Below are 24,237 nucleotides of genomic sequence, written 5' to 3'. Positions count from 1 at the left end.
AGTCACACATTCCCCCCAAAATGAATTTTTTGCCTGGCCTTAAAATCAAGAGCCAGAAAGAACCAGGAGGTTAAATTGTGCTTCCTCATGATGGAGGGCTCCCACCTTCTGACCCAGCCCAGGTCCTCTCCAGCCCCATACATCAGTCTCCGAGCAAGTTGACCATCTCAACCACTTCAGCGCAACACTTCTCTAGAGCTACTAAAAAGAAGACTCAAGAATCCCCTCAAAAAGACTCTAGGAAACAGAGCTCGGGTTCCCCAGGTAGGGACTCTACCTCAAAGAAACCCTGGTGGCTGATTGAGACAACTATTTAAGTGCCCGCCAATTCCTGACTCGGTATCCACGAGGCTGCAGGTTCTTCAGGTACTGTGAGCACCAGTGAACCCAAAGGATCTAAGGGTTCCAGCTCAGGAAGATCTTTGGTACCATCAGGGGGCCAAGATGACAAGGAAGTGACTCTGCAGTTTATAATCATCAACCATCAGGTGTTGATGCAACATATAATCACACCAATGACTAAAAGTTCAGTTGGTTTATTGAGCATCTACCACCAGAGCAGAGGGACTAATTCTAGGCAGCATTTGCACAGGAATCCTCTTCGCTCAACCATCTCCAATGGCTGCATTACCTTTTATCAGTAGCCTGATCTCCAGCCTCCTTCTAGAGTACTGGCTCATTCAATGTGATCTTTTTCTACTTCAGTAGTCTTTCTTAAGAATGTTCCCATTGCTGAAATATGTAGACCTGGAACTTTGACCTCCATACTCATCTTTTCTGAACATTATGCAGTAATTCATGACTCAGCTTCTGATGCTGTGCTTGGTACTACTGTACTATCTTCAGTTTTGGACTTGACTCCGAAGCCTCTGCCTTCTTGGAGGGTATTGCTTAGTAGTCACCTGAAGTGGAGTACCTATAAGGGCAATACTCAAAGAAAAAGGAGAGGTTACTCGCCTTGTGCAGTAATTGTAGTTCTCGAGATGTGTGTCCCTGTGGGTGCTCCACTAGCCACCCTTCTTCCCTGCTGCTTCGGAATTCTTGGGTATGGAGCTTTGCAGTAGAGAAGAAACTGAGGGTGGCTCACCTATGCAGCTCTATATAGCCAAGTGCAGTGCATGAGGTGGACTAGAGCACATGCACTGGCCAAATGGGCACAGTTACCTAAAATCTCCACTTGAAGATACATGGGGCAAATGCGGATCTGAACAGTAACACCGATAGAGCCACACATCTCACAGAATTACAGTTACTGCACAAGGTAAGTAACCTCTCCTTTTCTTTCCTCTCTCAAGGAAAACATCTCTCATCACCAAGAATGATTCTTTCCTCACACTCCAAATGTGTCTTTGAAACCTGCTGTGATCATATTATTTAATTCCCTGATGGGGAATCAGCCTGGCATTACTGAGAGCAAAGGTTCAGCATGCTAAAACATATAGCCTAAGGGACATGTGCTGCCCTTTGGAGGAAAACATTTCTTAAGCTGCAGATTTCCCCAGATCTCTGCATGCAATGACGAAGGCAGGACATCTCTAACAGTGTACGGTCTTTTTTCCATCAAACTGGACTTGACTAAGAATGGTGATTTCTTTTGCTTTTATTAAAAATGAAAATTGCTTGGCCACTTGCTTAACACATGAATACATTGCAGTCTGTACTGTACCCACATGTTCAAAGCTTAATCTCAGTGAATATTGCTTTAATTTTTATGTTTATAAGGAGTATTTTTATGTTCTATAGGCAGTATTATTCTACCCGTGTTTCTTAGGCTATGACAGAGATGTTTATAGTGAGCACATGTATCCTTATAAATTTTGATTGATTAAATTGCTTTATGAAATGTTCCCCCACCCACACCCCCAACGTCATGGAGCACAAATGGCAGTTCTTAACTGTGCGTATCTGAGCAATAGCCAGCCCTGTTCAAATTGTGACGGAAAGTTCCTGTACTTTATTTTTCAGAACCAAAGAAAACGGCTTTGACAGAGAGCCTTTGCACTCAGAGCATCCAAGCAAGCGGCCCTGCACTATTAGCCCAGGCCAGCGGTACAGTCCAAATAATGGCTTATCTTACCAGCCCAATGGTCTGCCTCACCCCACCCCACCTCCACCTCAGCATTATCGTTTGGATGATATGGCCATTGCCCACCACTACAGGGACTCATACAGACACCCCAACCACAGGGACCTCAGGGACAGAAACAGACCTATGGGTAAGGGACAATGAGAAACTTTGTGTTTCCTGGATTTTCTTTCTTTCTTTCTTTCTTTCTTTCTTTCTTTCTTTCTTTCTTTCTTTCTTTCTTTCTTATAATTAAACTTTGTACTTCATTCTGGTTGAGAACTGTATTGCCCTCTATCTCACATTGCCCTCTGCTGATAGATCTATGATCCTAAGGTAGTTAATGTTTATAATAGCTTTACTAATATTGGACTAGATTGTGTCTTTAATTACACACTCACACAGGAGAGTAAGGATGACTAAGAAGCACGTCTTTCACACCTGTGTGGACAACATGGACTCTGGAACAGATGGGCAGGGGAATGGAGTCTTGTCTTTCCCTGTATCCCACACATATGACAACCAACATAGCTAGATGGGGTGTCTTAATTTACTGCTGATATAGGCCAGAGATAAATTACTATCACATGAGTAAGGGAGTAATAGAAGGAATTGCCTCCAGAATGATGTCTCTGAGGCACAATGCCCCGTGGGACCATCCCTACCTGTGGTGTAGCTCTCACACCACGCCCTGCTCAGGGCTATGCCTAAAGCACTCTTCAGGTCACGACGATTTTGTTGTGCTTTAATTTGCATGCCCGACTCTAAAGCAAAACGTTTACAGAAGTGCTTTTTATTCAGGATTTGTTTAAAAGAATAAAGAAGCAGCATTTACAGAGACCTTAAGGGTGAGGGGCTGAGGCTTAAAACTTCGAGTGAAAGATCTCTCAAGTTAGTCTAAGTTGTCCCTTTGGCTAAAATGTATGAATTCGAACTGTGGGCAATACATTGGGGCCTATTAAGACCAGATAAGATAGCATTTATTGTCAACTCACTGCATACTTGTAACTTGCTCTTTATGCACAGTAAATCTTTACTTAGAATTTTCTATGGTTATTTAAGTATGTGTGAAGAGATGAACCTTTAATGAATCGGTATTGACATTATAGTAATCATTGCATTTAGTGATCTTACATTGGTCTGTGCATACTATTTATATTTTTTCAGTCCTCTGTGTTAAGGCAGTCTGATATAAAAAGGCAATATTTAACCATTTAACTTTTTTTTTTGCAGTATAAGTGGCTTGGGAATTTCCTATAGTAAATTATACAATTGTTACGTCAATTCTTGAGTTTTTTCTTTTCTACTAATCCAAAGATCAGAGGGTTTTTTTAACTTAAACAATCTGGTAATACTCAAACCTATTGAGAACTTGGACCAAGTCTTCTAAGCATCAGTTTATTTCCTGCTGCTTCTCAATAATATTGAGCCTAGTATCAACAACGATTTATTCTGTTAGTACATTTTACAGTTTAAGATTTTGATTTTAATCTAGTTTACCAGCATGAGAATTTCTTAATTTTAGAATTTAGATCAGTTGCTCACTATCTGACATAAAACTCCCATACTTCCCTATGTCTTTCATGTTGAGAGTAATTTTTAAATTTTAATACAGTGATCCAAACCCTAGCCTACATAAAAAAGAAGAAAAATCAACAGCAAATTATACGTTTTTAAAATGTGTGAAAATAAAGTAATTTAAACAAAGAGTAGAACAAAAGGTACTAATGATTTTCGCATTGTAACCTTGTTTGATATTATGCATATGACGAAACAATCTCTACAGGGCTGCCTTTGCACCAGAAGATATTAGTAATTTCTACATTTATTGTAACATTATTGAGGTACCCATGATTTTTTTGGTGCCCAATCCTAGAAGTATAATATTTTATACAAGTCTCTTGTTCTGTATCTGCCTTTACTGGTAGTTTTTCATTATGGAAGGGAAATGTTTGTTTATCCCAGGTAGTGGGCATACTATAACCATTAAAGATTCCTAGTCCTTTGTTTAGATTTCTGCTTTAATATCACTGAAAAGACTGATAAACTTTAAATGGTACATGTGTATATGTAGCATGTGTCTATATACATAAACCTTCACACAAAAATTGTGCGGGTTTATGTTATGGATGAGCATTGTAAATACCAAGACTCGATAGATAGATAAGGAAAGAATAAGAGAGCTTTTCTAGATGAATCCTTTGATGTAAATATCTTTCCCACTTTTGGCAGGGTTGCATGGCACACGACAAGAAGAAATGATTGATCACAGGCTAACAGACAGAGAATGGGCAGAAGAATGGAAACACCTTGACCATGTAAAAAATTAATTAGTGTGTTTGTATATGTGTCTGGATGGACCCAGCATGACTGTTACAATATTGTAACTTGCATTACATATTTTAGTTTATTAATTTTTCTTTAATTTTCCATATTGTAGAACAAGTTTGAAAACATTGGTGGCTAAATTATAGTGCTTAGTTCCCCATTTGGATGCTTCTTTTGGCACTCTGTGTCCAAATACCTGTTTTAGAATCCAAACTGCTGATATGAGCAGCCAATGGGAAACTGGGTGATGAGGATTGACCACTGGCTCCAGGATGCTTCCCACTCCCTCACTTTATCAGTGCCCTGAAAATGGAATTTTTGTTTGTTTTTGCTGTTAATTAGATCTTATAACTATTGAAAGATTTGTATGTATATCTAGGAAATACAGTTAAGCAAGAGGGAATTATTGTGTTCAAAAGGAAGTACTGGTAGTATATCTTATTTTTATTTAAAAGAACAGGGAGATAATCCTTCTCCCTTAAAACCCTGGCAACTGAAGTAAGAAAATGACTTAAATTCACCAAGTTTTCTGTGGGGATATGGCACATCATAATCAAATGTTCTTTTGGCTCCTTCCTTCCCTCTGCCCTACTAATAGCTGTTAAACTGCATCATGGACATGGTGGAAAAAACCAGGCGATCTCTCACTGTACTACGGCGATGTCAAGAAGCGGACCGTGAAGAGCTTAATTATTGGATACGGCGGTACAGTGATGCAGAGGATTTAAAAAAAGGTGGTAGCAGCAGCAGCCATTCCAGACAGCAGAGTCCAGTGAATCCAGATCCAGTCCCATTAGGTACAGTATTTTCTTCAAAAGTCCATTATCGGTCCTCTAAATTAGCCAAGCCCCAGCTCCTGACTTCTTCCTTTTAATTATTACAGCTGAAGCTCATATTTGTTCCTCTGATTTATTTTTTCTCTTAATACCCATAAAATGTTCCTTTTCACTGAAGATTAAGAACTAAATGCAAATTTCACTTCCTGATAGCCTTGTTGTGATAATCACCAGTTTTCCTTCCATTCACAAATGTACATAGGTGGAGGAGCTGGGAGACAGAATGCAAATTTGAATTTGGTGAAGTAATAAGATGAACACTGTTTGATTCCCCACCCTCATCATTTAAACCAAAAGATAGGTACTTCTTGACTGTTACTATTAAAAGACCAAGAGAAATCAAAATGAACTTGATGGAGTGAATTCTACTGTATGTAATGGCACACCTTGGGAAACATCTGTACTTAGCAAACAGACTCATACAGAAACTTCTGACCTGTATTTATATTCAATTTGAGACAGAAAGTTGACAGATGAGAAATTTCCAAATGTACTTAAAAATCTTAATACCTCTCCATAGACTCTGGGCTAGATACACAAAGGGGCTCTAAGCATTATGATCACGCAGCATCACAACACCTTACTTTTAGGCACCTAGAAAATTGCTGGGACTCACAAAGGCTGAGGTACAATGAATGGAGGGAGATAGGTGCCTAAGAATGAATTCAGAAAAGCCAGCACACTGAGTGAAGAGCAGCCTAAGCTAGCCAATGAGAGATGCCAAGGAGAGGGGTGTGTCAGAGAATTTGGTGCCTGAGTCCGGGCTGGAGGGAGGCACCTATCTCTGCTTGGGATTCTCAGTTGTGAACACTCTACTAAAATCAGGCCTTCTAAGGTGTTTCTTGAAGGAAGCCTGGGAGAGGGTGTTCCTGGGTCTCCCACGTCCTGGGTGAGTGCTCTAACCACCAGTCTACAGAGTCCTTCTTATGCTTGCACTCTCTCTCTCCCCAACCCCTCTCTGCCCCAAAGACTCTTTAATTATTCATCCAAAGTGGAACAGCTTCAAAAGAAGAGACTGAGGGAGCCCCACATCAGAATATCCCTTAGCCCGGTGGTTAGGACACTCCCTTGAGGGGTGGCAGATTCCTGTTCAAATCTTTTCTCACCCTGAGACAAAGTGGGGACTTAATCCAGGGGTCTCCCACATCCAGGTGACTACCCTAACCAGTGGACTAAAAATTCTGAGGCAGATTCTTCTGCCTCCCTTCTCCCCGGCCATTTTGGGTGAGCGCCCCTCTGGGGCCCAACCTGGTAAACAGGCTTAGAACTTTTCCTAGAAAAACATTGGCACTGAGTGAGTTTAGGTGCCTCTAGTGTTCAGTGGCAGCAAAGCAGAGGTTTTCTGAATATCAGTGGTGCCTGATTCTGGGATTTAAGCGACTAAAGTGACAGTTGGGCAGCTAAATCCCTTTGTGAATCTAGCCTTCTGTGTTCTGAGGGCAAGCTCGCTCCTTGTATAGATCAGTAGCATTTAAACTCAAAGAGCAGGAAGACTCTGTCTTTGTCAACAATTGGAAGTACCAGAAAGCTGCAGAAGAATCACATTTCAATGTATGCATTTTTAGAATTCATCAATATTGGATGATGTGTGGCTATGATCAGAATAATTACACACTGAGAGACTATCACAACCAATGTACTGCAGCACATCAAGATAGTCCACTATGTTTATTTTGTGATCCACTGATACCAGGTTGCGATTTTTTTCTCCTGCTCACCTATCTGGCTGTTGAGATGAAAAGGAGATTGCTGGTGGTGCCTCTTTGTCTCTTCCTCTGTGGGGAGCAATATTGTTGTACACAGAGCTGGGCAAAATTTTTACAGCAAATTGTAAATTCACTGAAAAATTCATTTTTTCGGAGCACCAAAATGTTTTGCAAATTCTGATTCAATTTGGCAAATTGTTTCAGATGGAAAAATAAACCAGATGTTTTTCCCAGCATTTTCAAAATTTAGTGTTTCAAAATTTTGTTTCAAAATGATATTTTCTAAACAAAATGTCATTTCAAATCACCGTTTTGTTTTGGAAGTGTTGTTTAAAATCATCCCAAGCAAAATTGTTTGCTTTTTTGTTTTGGTGAGAAACTGTTTTTTTGTTCGTTTGTTTGTTTTCAGTTTTCATTCCAATCGAAACATATTTTTTGATTCAGCCACTGAACCAAAAAAACAGTGATGGGTGAAGGAAGCTAGAAAACATATACGGATAATACATGTTCATGATGGTAAACCACTTCAGTATGTAGTGCAATATTTAGTGCCCCTTGGTAACAAGAAATTTGAAGGAGGCTCATTTGAGCCAATGGGGTCTTGGTGTTAGAATTCCTAGAAATGAATTTCAGTTAGCTGAAGGAGGTATCACCAGGAGTGGCATCACTGAATTAGCTAATCAGTATAGTCCCTTTGGACAACTTTCTCAGAAATACTGTTTCAGGTAATGGTTTCTATGACTCATGTTGGGGATCTAAAGAAAGAAGCTGACTAATCCAGAGATAAGTATGACAGCCAAAATGCCCACCATGCTGGCAAGCCCCTGAAATTACTCCTTGTGTGAAGGAAACTACTTAAGTCATGACCTATGGAGGCCATCTCCAACAAACCTGTAATGCAGAACTGTTAAGTTTTGAGCTATGCTGGGAAGAATATTCTGCATATAATTAGTAAGTGAACTAGGGAAGGATGTAGTGTCTTCATAATCCCCCAATAAACTGAACTAGCAGATTGATCCTTGACTGTTAGAGAATCCTGATAATAACAAGAGTGTAAAACTTTTAAGTAATGTACTTAGTCATAAGACAAAGTTTGCAGTTACCATGTTAAAAATTAAGAGCAGAGAAATACACAGGACTAGATGATGTGTATGGTGTATCATCATTTATTTACATACTTGATATTGGATGTGCCTGAAAGCAAGTTTATTTGTGTAAAAAGCCACATTGCATAACATAGTCCATTGAATTTGATGCCCAAATTACCACGGTAGTTGTGATGGATACAGATTTAACTGACTGGAGTTGCGTCCATTTCACTTAAATATACCCATTCCAGTTAGCTTGGTTTAAAAAAAAAATTACTTTGCTATGTTTATGGATCAGTAATTTGTAATGCTTCAATGATATTGTATTCGTTTCAATCACAGAACCCTGACAAGAGATGTTTATATATCTGACACTCAGGGCACCAGATACTTGCCTTTTTTTTAAAAGGAAATACAATAATTACATTATCTTAAATCTGGAAGTATCCCAGTAGACTACAGTTCTCTGGAAGGTTAACAAAATATGAACTTTAAAAGTGCAGTTTCATAGAAACAGCATTGGTGACCCCTGAGGCAGTGTTTTTTTGTTTTGTTTTGTTTTTTTTGTTTTTTTTAGGGAAGGATGAGAAGGCAAGTGAAAAAATTACTCTAAAATTTTAATTAAGGCCCTATCAACTATAAATATTGCTTTTTTGTGTGTGGATTCTAAATGTCAATAATTCCCCTTTGTACTTTTTTAATGAGATAATCCATCCTTTTAAAAATTACCAGCTTGTTATCTCCAGTAGCAAGGAAAAAGTGTCATGTGGCCACACTGTTTGTGTCTTTGTATCATTTTATATAAGATTAAAATGGCACCATCACAGTAAAACAGTTTTCACTGTAACCATTGTGAACAACTACTTTTTAGATTTATAGTTCTGTCATTAAAAATTTACTCTGAACTGAAATTTAGCTTCCATGGTCTTGGTCCAGGAGCAGCTAAAGAAAAATCTGATCACTTTGAAGCCCGTAAATCTCTCTACAACTGAAAAAAGTGTTTTTTTGTGCTCCTTTTAATCTCTGGCTTCTATGTGGTTTTTTTGTTCAGTTTGACAGTCCATAGGGGTTTTTTGTTGTTGTTGTTTTTTTTAATTAAAAAATCAGGTAGACATTTGAAAATCTTGCATTTCACATTTTACTTTATTGTTAATGGTTTTAAACTACTAGAAACTCTTGTAATTGGTTAAAAATTCACAGTTCTGTATAAATAAAAGTACATGAATGTGTGCAACTAAGATAAGACAAACACATTTCCTTTAGCGCTAAATAGTACACGTTAATAAAAATCTAACAATGACTCAAACAGACCTTATGTACACTATTCACTTGATGGACTGGTAGTGGTCTATCAAGTGAATAATTGTTCATAGGTACTCATGCACTTCTGTTGAGGGATTTAAATACTATATACTCCAAACAGTTTGTGATCTTCTTCCTCCTAACAATAAATAAGTATACTGTAATAGACACACAATGGTATAAGTTAACAATGAAGGCTTTGTGAATTATCAATAAGACCTGTAACCTTATTGAGTGAAGATGTTTGTTTGTAGGCAACTTCAGAAGGTTCCAAGGTGAAGTTTACCTGAATTTGTCTAATCCTCTCTGGAGTAGAAATCTGTACAAAAATATTACAAGATGGAGTTTGAAATCTCACAAGAGTCTCCATGTTTTGTGCTAGGTCATGGTGAAACCAGAATGTACAGGGCATGTGAAGTTGTAAAGAACACATACATTAGCCGTATATTAAACAAAAATTTAAAAATCTAAACTTTCAAAACTAGTTTGTACTTTATCTAAACTGGCTCCTTCAGCCCATTCTACATTAGCAGTGACATACCCACTGCCATGCCTATATAGTGGTCACCACTGAAATCTTTCCATTGCCATTTGCAAATAATTAATATTTACCACGATGGCACAGTATTCCCAGTGAGAATTTGGAGGAATATTGTGAATGCTAGAGTACATTTGTTGCTTGAAATGGCAAAACAGTAAAGATTTAATGGCAATCACTGCAGCTTTTAATGCTTTTAATTCACTAGCTGGAATGGAGGCTTGGGCTAGATTGTAGTGTAATAAGTGGTATGCTGTTGCAGAGAACTGAAGCTGCTAAATTGTTTAGTTTGTAATTTGGATCTCCTATTTTAACTTCTGTGGCAGGGATAATCTTTATCCATGCCTTGTACTGTTCCATCCTGGTGCTTGCCAAAATAATAATTGATAGAAAAGAAGAAATAGACCCTGCTACTGCATGCTGTAGGAAATTTGCTTTTTTGTCTAAGTTAGTAATTTAGTACTTATGTTTTTGAACCAGACTGTTATTAATTCTGTGCCCCATGACCACAACTTTATACTTTAAAGATCGTTATGATAGACATTTTAAAGAATGATGCTAGTTCAAAACTATGTTTAAGTAAAGTTGAAGATGGTGCAAGCCAATGAGCCTGGAAAATTGAAGTCTGATTCACCACTGCATTTCTCCAGTTTTACATCAGTGTAACTCCATTAACATTACACTAGAATGACAGTTTTCAATTGGAACTGTTGCAGCTGAGGCAGAATTCCAGTGTCTAGTCTTTATGGCATATGTCTACATCCATATCAGTCACATGTAACCACTGAAGCTTGAAGCCCTTTTCAGCATTACTCATGATGTTCACTGCACTTTGCCAGCATAGATTAGGAAGAATGGACCCCTTAGCCAAGTCTGTTTCCTCACCTACATTACAACCAGGGTTATGTCTACTAGAGACTGGTGTCAACCACACTGCCGGGGGAGGGATAGCTCAGCGGTTTGAGCATTGGCCTGCTAAACCTAGGGTTGTGAGCTCAATCGTTGAGGTGGGCCACTTAGGGATTTGGGGCAAAATCAGTACTTGGTGAAGGTAGGGGGCTGGACTCAATGACCTTTCAAGGTCCCTTCCAGTTCAAGGAGATGGGATATCTCCATAAAAAATATGTGTATGTATATATATATATATATATATATATATATATATATATTCTTAAGAAGTGGGGTTGTTAGAATTTGTTTTTATTGAGGCTTGTTGACAATGTGCTGCTAGCTCTGTATATTTATTCTTAGGGTCAGAATGAAGCAAAATATGTATGTAAAAATATTCTGTAGTTCAAACATAGTTAATAACTCGATGATGTAAAATGTTTATCCTTTTGATGCTTTGTGTATCATAGCTTTCATTGTGACCACAGGCTCGTTCTGGCCACTGCAGACGGAAGGCCAAATTTGGTGCTGCCATCCATTGCTGTCTTGAGCCAAATAAGATCAGATAGGTCCTTCAAAGGCAATGTGTTCATCCCTTCATTATTTTGATTGCAGCTCTTGCAGTATTTATTACACAATGTTAAGGGTGTCCATTCTGTTGTAAATTCAATCCATTTTCCATTTCTTCTTTCTAAAATGGATTGTCCTTTTTCATCATCTGGAAGATACCTTTTACCTTGGTTTAGTCTTCCTACCTTTTTTTTTTTTAATGTCCTTATCACCATTTGATACCACGCATATATCTTTTATTTTTTCTTAACTTGTCCAGCTTTTAGTTTGTGTCACTTTTCTTATTGAGGTTCTGTATTTGTTTCAGCTGTTTAAAAATATCTCCATGTATTACTCTTTCAACACTGCTTCTGTTTCTGTAAAGTCAAAAGTCTCTAATGGCCTACAAAATGCTTGTGGTACTTGCTGAACTTCAGAACCTGGTTGGCCGTCTGTCAGTGATTTATGAACTGTTTCTGATGTCATGGTTGATTAAACTCCTGAAGTGAATACACCAGTGCTTACAAGAAAACCTTACATCACAATGACAATAGGCTGAGTTCTTGAGGTTATTTCCCTTTTTATGAAAGAAAACATCCAAGTTGCCACATAAGCAATCTTCCTTTTCCTCACATATTTTACAAAAAAATGTAGGTTGTAGCCATCCCTACCATCCAGTAGAGTGCCTGGAAAAACTCATTCTTGTTTTTGTATCTTTGCCCCCTCGGTGTTCATGTGAGGAAATCCAACTTTTCCTTTGACTTCATGGAGATAAATTTCGTATTGAAGGACAATACTGTAAGACAATGTTTCTCAAACTGGGGCCGCTGCTTGTGTAGGGAAAGCCCAGTTCGCTGCTCCAGGCCAATAGGGGCTGCAGAAAGCGGTGCAGGCCGAGGGACGTACTGGCCACCGCTTACCGCAGCCCCCATTGGCCTGGAGCAGCGAACCGCGGCCAGTGGGAGCCGCAATCGGCCGGACCTGCGGACGGAGCAGGTAAACAAACGGCCCGGCCCTTCAGTGGCTTTTCCTACACAAGCAGCAGCCCCAGTTTGAGAAACACTACTGTAAGACCTCCTTAGCTTTCATAATATCTTTTATCTTACCTCATTTTCATCTGTTCACACACAGGTACTGGTTACAGTTGTTTCATTTTCTGAGGAGAATAAATGTCCACTTAGAACTGCACCGGTACCAAGAAACTCAAGCATTAGTTTACTTCATTGTTGTTTAAGTACGTTCACTATTGTGAACTCATCCTGCTCTCACCGTTCATCATAATTATTTTATTATCTTATATGAACTAACAAACCCTGTATTGTTTCTGGCATTTAAATCCTTTCCCACTTTAAATTTGTCTGATTATTTCACTCTCTTTGTTTGTTAGGGAGCTTTTTGTATGATTTCTGATTTCTGCAGTTCTCCTGTCAATGATGCATTCTTTTTCTTTATGACTTTTTCAATTTGATTTATATCTAATATTTTAGGACTGGGCTGTTGGTTTTTGTGAGTAGTTTTTTGTGTTTCTTGCCAGATTTTCAAGTCCCCTATGTTTTTTGTTTTGTTTTGTTTTTAATGAGCAGCTCTCTTGAGGCTTCATCTTATGTCCCCCTTTTTTACTGTCCTTCAGTCACTTCCTGTACTTTAGTTCCATGCAGACGTGTGTCTTGCTGTTCATGGAACTATCAGGGCTGACTTCAGCATATCTACATTCATTATTTTTTTCTATTTGGAAATGTGTTTCTTATTAGAATCATAAGTGCTCCTTTTTTCTTTTCTTTCTTGTGCCCTGTTCCAAGCTGTGGAAATCTCTCTCACAAGATCTTGATTTAATTCTTCCTTACAGCAAATTTCTTTCTTTATGTAAGTGACATGCAGTTTGAATATGAGCTTGATTGATCTTTGTATTTGGAAATTTTTAACATTTAGCTGGCAACCTGGTCACTGATGTCATTGAATTCCATTTCCTGAAAGACTTGTGTACCTAAAAGCCTAATACCACATTCCTCTTTCATTTGTATTATTAGTAGTAGTAATGGTGCAGTAGTGCTCAAAGGGCCTATTCAGACTTGTAGTCCCAGTGGGTTAGGTTCTCTGTGAATACATGGTACCTGACCCAAATAACTGACAAACCAATTTAATACAAAACACAAGTGAGTGTGACAAACAAATGAGGGAAAAGTGGACAGAAGAGAAGACTTGTTTTGTGGGTTTAGAATCCATTAGTTCTTCATTTGCTCCCCAAGATACCTTTGCTGTATCTGATAATATCCCACAACTTTTGTTCACTTCTGTTTGTACCATCAGCCAGAAACATGCTGACTTTGTACCAGTGATTTAGTATGTTCAAATTTAGTGAGTCTGAGATCTCTCTGCCACCTACTCCTCCTTCCCTGAATCAAATGGAACACTTCCAGTGAACTTATTTTCCGTGGAGAAGGCAGGGTATAAGCAATAAGAAAGTTCTTGGTCACTGTAGACGCCCAAGATAGAGATCTTCACAGAACATTGAAGTGTATGATAATCAATAGGCTGAAACTGCGAATGAGTAACTTGGTGGAGTCTCACTCCCCTGAGTATAGTAAATGTATATGCATTCTTAGAATCAGGTCTGAATTTTTTTAATGACAGTATCATGGTGATTGGAGCTGGTTGAAAAGATGCAAAAATTTTCACTAAAATTTCATCTTTTTTGTCAAAATCTCAAAATGTTCCATCCAGCTGTAATTGGTGATATTTTGTTCACACACCTTCCTTAGTGATGAACAGAACTGTAAAGAGAACTCTCTACTATCTGCTGGACATGAAACTATTAAATCTGCCATAATCTATAGATATGTTCTCTTTCCCTGTTGTACCTCACTTATGGGATGGTAAGCAGTCTGCAACACCTTCACCTGGATGCTTAAAATCAGACTTATAACTGATAAGAATGTTGGCATGAGTTGAACAATGCACTAGTAACACCAGCAATGTTAAATATAGTCTGTTTTCTTAATGCAGTTTTTTTAAAAAGGTCTACTAGACAACCATCACGTAAATAGTACTATATGTACTTGTGTGCAAAGTAAAAACAAAACAACCCCTCTAGACCAGTGGTTCTCAAAGCCAGTCCGCTGCTTGTTCAGGGAAAGCCCCTGGCAGGCTGGGCCGGTTTGTTTACCTGCCATGTCCGCAGGTTTGGCCAATCGCAGCTCCCACTGACCATGGTTCGACGCTCCAGGCCAATGGGGGCTGCGGGAAGGGTGGCCAGCACATCCCTCGGCCTGTGCCGCTTCCCACAGCCCCCATTGGCCTGAAGTGGCTAACCGTGGCCAGTGGGAGCCGCAATCGGCCAAACCTGCGGACGCGGCAGGTAAACAAACCGGCCCGGCCCGGCCTGGCCTGGCAGGGGCTTTCCCTGAATAAGCGGCGGACCGGCTTTGAGAACCACTGCTCTAGACACTAATGGTTCAACATACTAGTCGATAAATGCCTGTCTGCAAAAGACTGCTTTTGAACCATATACCGTATTATCTACTAATAACTTTAAACCATATTGGTCTGTGCAGGAAAACTCAGAAGAACTATGCACGTGCACTTACTGGTTTTCAAAATCAAATATCAGATTTATTTATTTTTTTTACTTTTACCAGTACCTTTTAAAAATGCTTATACTTTGTTATAGACTAGTTGTTTGCTAAACTTAATTACTTTAAATCCAAGTATTGTTGCCTTTTTGGTCATGCAGGCAACAGAAAGCATCTTAAAGTTCTTTTTCTTTTCTTATTATTTTTAAACGCTCCTTTATTACTTTGAAAAATAGTTTAAAGGGAGGTTTTGAGGTTGTTTTGAAAGTTTGCTTAAAAAGAGAGCATTCTCCTTTGCTTTGTATGTTAAATTTTAGGCCAGAGTGAATTGTTGCAGCCAAGTTTATGTAGGGCCTGATCCAAAGCCCTTTGAAGTTTGTGGAAAAAGCGCCTGTTGATTTCAGTGGACCTAGAATCAAGCCCACAGGCCAAACTATTTAAGACAAGAGCCTATAAAATGTGACCTGACTTTCAATAGGAGAATTGAAAATCAGGCCACTTTTTTAGGGATATGGATTTAGAAACCTGATTTTCAGCTCCTATTTTTGAAAATTTTGCAGATAGATCCTATAGTGTTTGTTGAGATTTAGAGAAGTGTAGGTTTGGGCATACAGAAATGCTCCTTTCTTTATCTGTGGAAGGCTTATTTGATCATCAGTATCACATCTTGGCTTTTCTTCCTCTCAGCAGTAACCATTCTCTTTTTCATAGAAGTGCCAAATGCAAACTATTGCATTATTCTTTTCATAAATATGATTACAAAGGAAGAAAAATGTCTATCCCTCAGTAGGTTTGCAAAACCAGCCTTCAGAGGCTGCAAACTGTTATACATATCTGGCTTTAAACATTGTAAAATAAAAATAAAGTGAAATAGTAACAGCTCGGCTTGAGAGGAGACATTAGAATCCCAAACATTTAACTGGTCTAGGTGACATTTATGGGCTATGGCCATAGTGTTCTCTTTATTTTATGTAAAGGTGATATTCACATGCTTTTGTCTGACTAATAAGCAAAGGGAAAGGGCATTTCTCTAAGCCTTGTTTAACGATTAAGCATTGCTTACAGTACTCTTTATTTTTCCCCACCCTGTCCCGCTCCTTCTTGTAGAATCACATCGGGAATTCCTTCATAGGCCTGCTTCTGGATATGTGCCAGAGGAGATCTGGAAGAAAGCTGGTAAGAATTGTTTAAAAACATGAGCTTAGTGTTCTGGCAGCTGTGTGCAGTTGTTAATGCACTGATGTGAGGAATGAAAAGAAAGGGCTTACTAGTAACAAAAAGAAATTTTATTTAATAATCCTAAACTGGAACTGATCAGAACATGAAATAATCTTTATTATAAAAACATCTGCCACCACAGTTTAGGGGCTGTCAATATTTCCATTAAATAACCCAATTTTCAGGGGTTATAATGGCTTCAGGCTGAAAGTTGATATACAAAAGTTTCCGTCTGTGAGCAATTTAAAAAAAATAAAGTTTGACAATTTTTTAAATTTGAAGATTTCCACACCATTAACCTCCAAGGGAAAAGAAAACATAAATATGTACTTTTTTTAAAAAAATGGAAAAATACAGAGTTTGGATTGTAATGTGAAAAAAATGTGTAATATTTCATGGCTGTTAATCAACAGTCAGATTTAAAACACAGCTCTTAAACACAGTAATTTCAAAGATGGATACAATGTTGCATCTGCACAACTGTGTTCATATTTGTTGCACCAGCATTTGCACACACTAAGTCCCTGATGTTGTGATCTGTTCTGCATTGGCAGAACGGTACAGAACTCCCTGAACTCCATGAAGTTTGGCATGAGCACAGGGGTTCACTGGAAGGGATCATATTGCTGTCGTGGGATGAAATCTTGGCTTCATTGAAGTCAACAGAAATTTTGCCATTGACTTCAAAGAAGCTAGGCTTTCATCCTCAGGGCGTGAGCTCAGCTACCAGTTTGTGTGCACTCAGGCCTGATTTTTGCATGTGCAACTGTCTGCTTGATTGTGCAAATGCTAGGGTGCAGAGGCACATTTATGTCCCATTGCTACTGCCTTTGATAAAGTGACCCATAATTTTAATGATTAAATGGCAGATACAGGAGTTTCAGGATTTTCTACTTTGTCCTATAACTGCTTTTCATTAGAGTTTTTATTTATTTATTTATTTATTACGGAACAAAAATACACAATGTTATGAAGGCATATTGATGCAATAGACATAGTCATGTCATTTAATGTACTGTGGATTCATCTTTTGGAATACATATTTGTTGATATGTGTTCAAAGCATATTTTATTTAGCTATCACAGTTTATGCTATAACTAACACAACTCATTCAACATACAATTTTGTCCGATGTCCAAAGGAAACTTAGCCTTAAAATGTGATGCTGTGGTATGTCAGTGGCACATTTGTTTCCCTTTTTCCTTTATTTATGGTAGTATCTTAATTTAAAAATAAGAAACAATGATCAAATATGATGGAGTCCAAAAAAACATAATTTACAGCAAGTTGCATAAAGGAATTTTTGAAATTGAAACTTTATTCTTCATAGGGTCTCTAGGTTTTGCTGCTTGGCAAATTCTGTAAACTTGACACATCAAATTATTTGCAATTCCTAGACACAGGAAAGTGAAAGAAGAATGGTGCTTCACACTTTACTAGAGATGGCAGCAAAATTTAGGGGCTGTTATCAAATTTCAAATGTTCTCAAGTTCTGGGCCCAGATCATCAGCTGGTGCGAAAGGAGCTGTGTCAGTTAACACCTTATGAACATTTGTCCTATTGGGTTGTTTGGATCTGGGATTTTGATTCAGACTTGGTTCTAGTCCCAACTCTGTTTTCATGCTTATATGGGTTTAAATTGGATCTTTAATTTTAACTGAACATAGTTTTTGATTGAGAGAATCGTAAATAAGATGTCTATAATCACTGTCCAGCTATGCAAGAAGAAGGACCGGAGACCCTGGATGTGGTTAGTCTTCAGTTTTATTCCTAAATGTCTGAGTGTACCTGGCAGATAAAATTGTACAGTGCCAGTAATTCCATAATCATTTACATATACCTGAGGGGCTGCTAGCAGTCCTTTCCCTTGCCTATCCTGCTTCCCAGGCAAGCTGCTGTTGTGACCTTGCCACCACCACCTCGTCAAATGAGGGTTAAGAGGACTATAAAGAAGAGGTGACTGATTCCCTGCCAGTCATAGGAGTCCCAAACTTCCCCTATTTCTGCTCCTTTAAAGAATACCTCCTTTAAATCCTTTCCCCGTTCATTTTATCTGATCATTGTATCCATTTCCTATGGAGTACCTGCTCTGGACATCTGCCCCAAGCTTACAGAATGAATTGCAACACCACAGTTTAACCTCCATTTTGTGGTTGTTTTGCCCCCACTAAGCTCCCAGCCCAGTTTGGGGGTGGCGAAAAACCCCACCTTGCCTTGGCCAATCTGGCGATGAGGGACAAATTCCCTCCCAGCTGCCCGAGAAAGGAGCAACTAGCATAATTCTCACAGCAGATCATGATGAAACCTGTTAATTTAACTACTTTTGTGGGTGAGAGGGCAGCAGGAGAGCCGCCAGCTTTTTTGCCACCCTAGGCGGCGGAAGTTCTTGCCCCTGAAATGCCGCCCCCAACAGAGGCGGCGGAAGGTCCCGCCCCCGAAATACCGCCAACCACTGGGGCAGCTGAAGATCCGGCCACCGCGGTCACCGCCCCCCAAATGTTAGCATCCTAGGCAACCGCCTAGGTCACCTAATGGGTTGCACCTGCCCTGGAGGGCAGGTGCAGCTCATGCCTAGTCCAGGTGAAAAAGAGGCTTTTAGTCCACAGGCATGGGCACCTGGGGGCAATGGATCAGTGTCCTTATGCTGACTTGGTGTGAATCTGCCCCCATGTAGCAGGTAACTCTTTGGTTCTCTAGCCCTTGAGTGGGCAACAAGCTTCTCCGACAAGCCAGATAAAAGGGCCCCATCGCTTAATGTGCGGTGAGGTCATTGTGCTGTTTTTCTGCTAGTCACATATGTGTCTGCTATGTTTATCTAGTAATATAAGGTCACAAAACCTGCAGCTTTTTTTTAAAGTAAATTTTAGGCTTATATTTTCAAAAGTGCCTACTAATGTTGGGTGCATCCATTTCTGAGTGACCAACTTGAGACACCAAAGTCCTGATTAAAGAGGTGTTCATAGAATCATAGAATATCAGAGTTGGAAGGGACCTCAAGAGGTCATCTCTGTTGAGCACACACAACTCCAACTGAAGTTGAAAGATTTAGGGATTAAGCCAGAGGTGGGCAAACTACGGCCCACGGGCCACATCTGGCCCGCGGGAGCATCCTGCCGGGCCCCTGAGCTCCCGGCCGGGGAGGCTTGCCCTGGGCCCCTCCCCCACTGTCCCCCCCTCTTCCTCACAGCCGCTGTGCGGGCAGCGCTCTGAGCGGTGGAGCTGCGTGCTCCTGCCGAGCAGAGTGGCAGTGTGTCTGGCTTCAGCTGGCGCGGCAGCCAGACATGCTGCTCTGCATGCTCTGCTCGGCACAGTAAGTGAGCCGGGGCCAAGGCCAGGGGGTTGTATAAGGGGCGGGGGACCCTAGGAGACAGTCAGGGGGCAGGGAGCAGGGGGCAGTTGGATGGGGTGGAGGTTCTGGGGGGGCAGTCAGGGGATGGGGAACGGGGGGGTTGGATAGGCATGGGATCCCAGGGGGGCATGTCAGGGGGCAGGGGTGTGGATAGGGCCGGGACACTCAGGGGACTGAGAGCAGGGGGGGGTGGATAGGGGGTGAGGTCCCAGGGGGTGGGAAGTGGGAGGGGGCGGATAGGGGGCAGGGGCCAGGCTGTTTGGGGAGGCACAGCCTTCCCTACCCGGCCCTCCATCCAGTTTTGCATCCCCAATGTGGCACTCGGGCCAAAAAGTTTGCCAACCCCTGGATTAAACATTTGAAAATCAGGCATAGCTGTCTCCAGTTGGGCATTGAAAAGCTGAAGCATCAAAACATTAGTGAGCAATTTCTACAAGTTTAAAGTCCAGGGCTTTATTCCAGCAAATCATTTATGTCAACATGTGCTTAGCTTGTGGACTTCACTAGGACTAGCTTCATGCTTAAAGTTAATTAGTTGCTTAGTTGATTGTTGGAGCAGGGTTAGCATGCTCAGCATCTTGCAGGCTTGAACCATAACAACCCAATTGAGCTCCCATAAAAGTCAGTTGAAAGAATGCCATTGATTTCAGTATGTAAGGTCAGGGCCAAAAGACACTGTTTGTGTCAAGTAGAGCTTACTCCTGCAAGCAGTCCTATTGAATGCCTCTCTCTCTGGGGCTGCTCACATGAGTAAGAGCAGCTCAGCGTGAGTGAATGTTGTAACTGAACCCATGAATAAACACTAAACAGGCACCCAAACGATTAGCAGTTGTGAGGAAATTAAGAGGTCTTATACATACATTTGTTAGACTCGTGCGTCCTTAGCCACATTTTTCATGCTTTCTGATATTTGAAACTAATCACCCTTTCTCTCTCTGGAAGGGAAGTGGTGGCCTATGCCACTATTACTCTTTTTCTGTGGGAAGTCAAGTATTGTCTGTCTAGGAAAGTAAAATCTCTTCTTATAGTATCCATAACTGCCATCAAGCTACTGCCCAAGTAACATGGGTTTTATTTTGAACTGTGACAATCAAATCTGCAGTGCCTCACTGTCCATAAAGCCTTACTACTGGGAGGATTTTGCGTGACTACGTGCCCACAGAAAACGGTCCCCCTGCAGAATTCCAGTGCTTTCCTGCAGAAAACGGCAGGGAAGCAAAGGGAAACTGGGGAAGAGGCAGGGAAGACCATGGACACAGTTTTTTGGCGGGGGAGACTGCCCCCTCCAAAGAGAGGTGAGGTATGGGGGGAATACAGGGTTATGTGCCATTGCCTCCCACCACCATTTCTGCAAGTGCAGAGCTGCCCAGCTGAAGGAGGCTTCCTCTCTGCTCTGCTGACTCTGAACGCTCCCTACTGGGTCCTAGTGTCAGTTGGGCTCCCCTTCTGTGTGCTGGGAGCCTTCCTGTTTTCTGTGCCACAGTGAGTGTCCATGGTGGGGCTGAGTAAGGGTGGGTGGAGGAAATGATGGAAGGGGGTTGGGGGGAAGAGGTAGTGGGAAAGGAAGGGGGTGTGGAATAGGGCAGGGGAGGGGAATGTGGGAGTGAGGAGAGGGGAATGGAGAAGGATAGGGGAATCGGGGTGGGAGGAGGGGAAGTGGGAGCCTGGCATGCAGCGTCCCCTCGGCAGCAGCTGGGGCTCCCCCATTAAGCAGGCCCTTCGAACCCTCACCCTGACAAGCCCTACCACCCTACCCTGGACCCTTCTGATGACCCCCACACCAGCAATCCCCAACCAGCTGCACCTGGACCCCCAATCCATCAAGCCCCACTCCCCCCAGCATATGCCCCCCCACACTAAGCCCCCCCACACCCAGACCCCCCCTGCTGAGCCCCAACCACCTTCACCTGGATCCCCTGCAGAGTCCCATTGCCCCTGCACCCAGAACCCTCCAACGAGCCCCTGTTCATCCAGATCTCTGACTGAGCTCCCCATGCCCAGATTGCCCCATACAGAAACCTCTCACCCCACAACTTGAGTCCCCCCACACTTGTACCCTGCTGGGCTGAGCCTACCCACCCACACCTGGTTCACCTGGCGCAGAGAGGCAGGGCACCAGAGTGTTTCTGGGGCAGGCCCAGCCCTTTCACTGTGTCAGGGTTAGGTGCAGCCTTACTGCTGAGTCCCTATACTGGCGGAGGTGGGGGCTTCAGGGTGATCTCCCACCTCAATGCAGTCAGTGGCTTGTGCTCCCCACTACCATGCGGGAGCCACATTTATTTATTGACAAATAAAATTTGCAGAATTTTAAAATATTGTGTTCATTATTTTTTAATTTTTTGGCGCAGAACTTCCTCAGGAGTAATAAAGCATTTACAATTATTATGGGTTATCTATAATAATAGAATGTGCAGAAAATAAGTGTTTATGTGGAAGAACAGTTTCCTTTAGAGGTAGGGTCATATATTTGTACCGCACTGAAACACTGTTATTGCTTTGTGATTGAAAAACCAAATAAGCTTTTATCTCTTTTTGGCTTTTGTTTGTGGTTATATTAATACAATCAGATATCACACCTGATATATCAACTCTCCATTTATATAATCAAATATAACTGAAAACCCAAAACACCATTTATAGTTCATCCAAAACCAGAGATATTTTCATTCTGCCCCAGTTTGTGGTCTCTAGAATGTTTTAAAACACTTTGACAACACCATTTGAGCCTTTGAGTAAGTTTTTACAATACAGAATTAGATTATAAACTATAGTAACTGAACCTATTTCCTCCCACCTTATGTACAGTCAGGGCCGGCTCTAGACACCAGCAAAACAAGCTGGTGCTTCGGGCGGCACATTTTTAGAGGCGGCATTCTGGTGTGGGCCATGCCGCCCCTAAAAATGTGCCCCGGCCGCCCTAACTCATCTCCGCTGCTGCCGCTCACACACCGCTGCTCCCCCACCCTCCCGGGCTCTCATTCCCGGGAGGGAGGGTGAGATCCCGAGCGGCCGTGGCGCACGAATCAGCTGTTTTGCGCGCCGCGGCCGCTCGGGATCTCCTCCTCCCTCCCGGGTTTGAGAGCCTGGGAGGGAGGGCGAGCAGCGGTGTGTGAGCGGCAGCAGCGGAGATGAGTTAGGGCGGCCGGGGCACATTTTTAGGGGCGGCATGGCCCACACCAGAATGCCGCCTCTAAAAATGTGCCGCCCGAAGCACCAGCTTGTTTTGCTGGTGTCTAGAGCCGGCCCTGACTGTACATAAGGTGGGAGGAAATAGGTTCAGTTACTATAGTTTATAATCTAATTCTGTATTGTAAAAACTTACTCAAAGGCTCAAATGGTGTTGTCAAAGTGTTTTAAAACATTCTAGAGACCACAAACTGGGGCAGAATGAAAATATCTCTGGTTTTGGATGAACTATAAATGGTGTTTTGGGTTTTCAGTTATATTTGATTNAAGGGGGGGGGGGGGGAAGGGGCGGCCAAAATTGTTTTTGCTTGGGGCGGCAAAAATCCTAGAGCTGGCCCTGTGTATAGTAATTAAAATAAAAACAGTTTATTGGAATAAATGTGTATAAAGCATTGAAGTAGGAAATCTCTGTTAAATCTTGTAAAAACAGTTTAAACTGGGATTTCTAACCACTGCAAACCTCTCAATATTAGATTAAGATTTGACAAGATTATATAGTGCAGTGAAAGTGCCTCATACACATTTTTAAAAATATTTCCATTCATAGCAAATGTCATAAAGACTACAGATTTTTCTCTCAAAAAATCAGCTTTGTTAATAACTGTAGTTCATACAATGTAAAAGGTCTGTATTTAAGTTGCCTCAATTTTATAAAAATGGTAATAAAACTGCATCTGTACATTTGCTGCTGTATATTTCTTTTCAAGCGATCAGAGAATGTTTGCAGTTGGCAATAAATATTCAAGCACCTTGCAAATGTCCTACCAATTCCCTTTGCTGATCTGTGTGTGCCTGTGGGACTAGAATAGGAATGCATAATTTAAATATAAATTGCCTGATTTGCATATACAATTAGTCAAGCTGCAGCTTTGATCGTAAGCAAAAATTATTGTCCTGTATTGCCACTTAGATAGAATTTTAATTCACCTTGAATATTCAAAGTAAATTAGGCCCTGGCTGTATAGTTGAAGGGTATGATTTTCCCCTTTCCCGATGCCCTCCCCACAAACAACATTTATGGTATGGTAATATAAAGGCATATTTTAGCCTCATAAAATAAAGGCATAAGTTTTATCTCTAATTTTATTTCTTTCCTCTCCAAAACTTCAGTTTAAACATATCTCTTTGGAGCAGAGACTGTTTATTCACACATGTATGTACAGAGCCTACTTCAATAGGCACTAGCGTAACAGAAATAGTTATCATTTTGAACAGGTTCAAATAAAGTCAATATGTGTCATTTGGATTGTGCATTCGTACTTTAAAATTAGGATTATTCATGATAATACAATAATCTGAAAAATTTGCTTCTTTAAATGATGCTACTATAACAAAGCAAATGACCTCAAGTGTTGGGATTACCAACTGCAAATGTAGAGCTCTAAACTGGGGAAAGTTGTGGATTTCCCACACTTGTATATGCACACATGTATGTGAAATACTGAACAAAACCCAAAGTAACCATAGCACATTTGTAACTCTTACATTTTTAATCTACAGTCAAACATTTTTATTAGGAATCTATGTTTTTAATTAGACAGAACATTTAATTAAGGTGCTTTTTAAGTGGGTGAAACAATTAAGTGCAAACACTTGAGTGAAACATGTCATAAT

The 24,237-nt window shown here is 40.8% G+C and overlaps 1 protein-coding gene across 7 annotated transcripts in view; it reads left to right on the top strand.

The window, feature by feature from the left end:
* The window catches only part of RUNX1T1 (RUNX1 partner transcriptional co-repressor 1), a 141,973-nt gene that overhangs the window by 101,921 nt on the left and 15,815 nt on the right, over positions 1-24,237 (top strand). For 6 of the 7 annotated variants that reach the window (XM_034763255.1, XM_034763252.1, XM_034763251.1 and 3 more), the window contains 4 exons: positions 1,966-2,216; positions 4,298-4,383; positions 4,992-5,190; positions 15,977-16,045. In XM_034763255.1, coding sequence (XP_034619146.1) covers positions 1,966-2,216; positions 4,298-4,383; positions 4,992-5,190; positions 15,977-16,045 — 605 coding nt within the window. The remainder of the gene's footprint in view (positions 1-1,965; positions 2,217-4,297; positions 4,384-4,991; positions 5,191-15,976; positions 16,046-24,237) is intronic. The other variant, XM_034763254.1, reaches the window with a different exon arrangement.

This window comes from Trachemys scripta, chromosome 2 (genome assembly GCF_013100865.1).
Source record: "Trachemys scripta elegans isolate TJP31775 chromosome 2, CAS_Tse_1.0, whole genome shotgun sequence".
NCBI lineage: Eukaryota > Metazoa > Chordata > Testudines > Emydidae > Trachemys > Trachemys scripta.
Note: the sequence above shows the minus strand (reverse complement) of the source record. Positions and strands in the feature narration are given on the sequence as shown.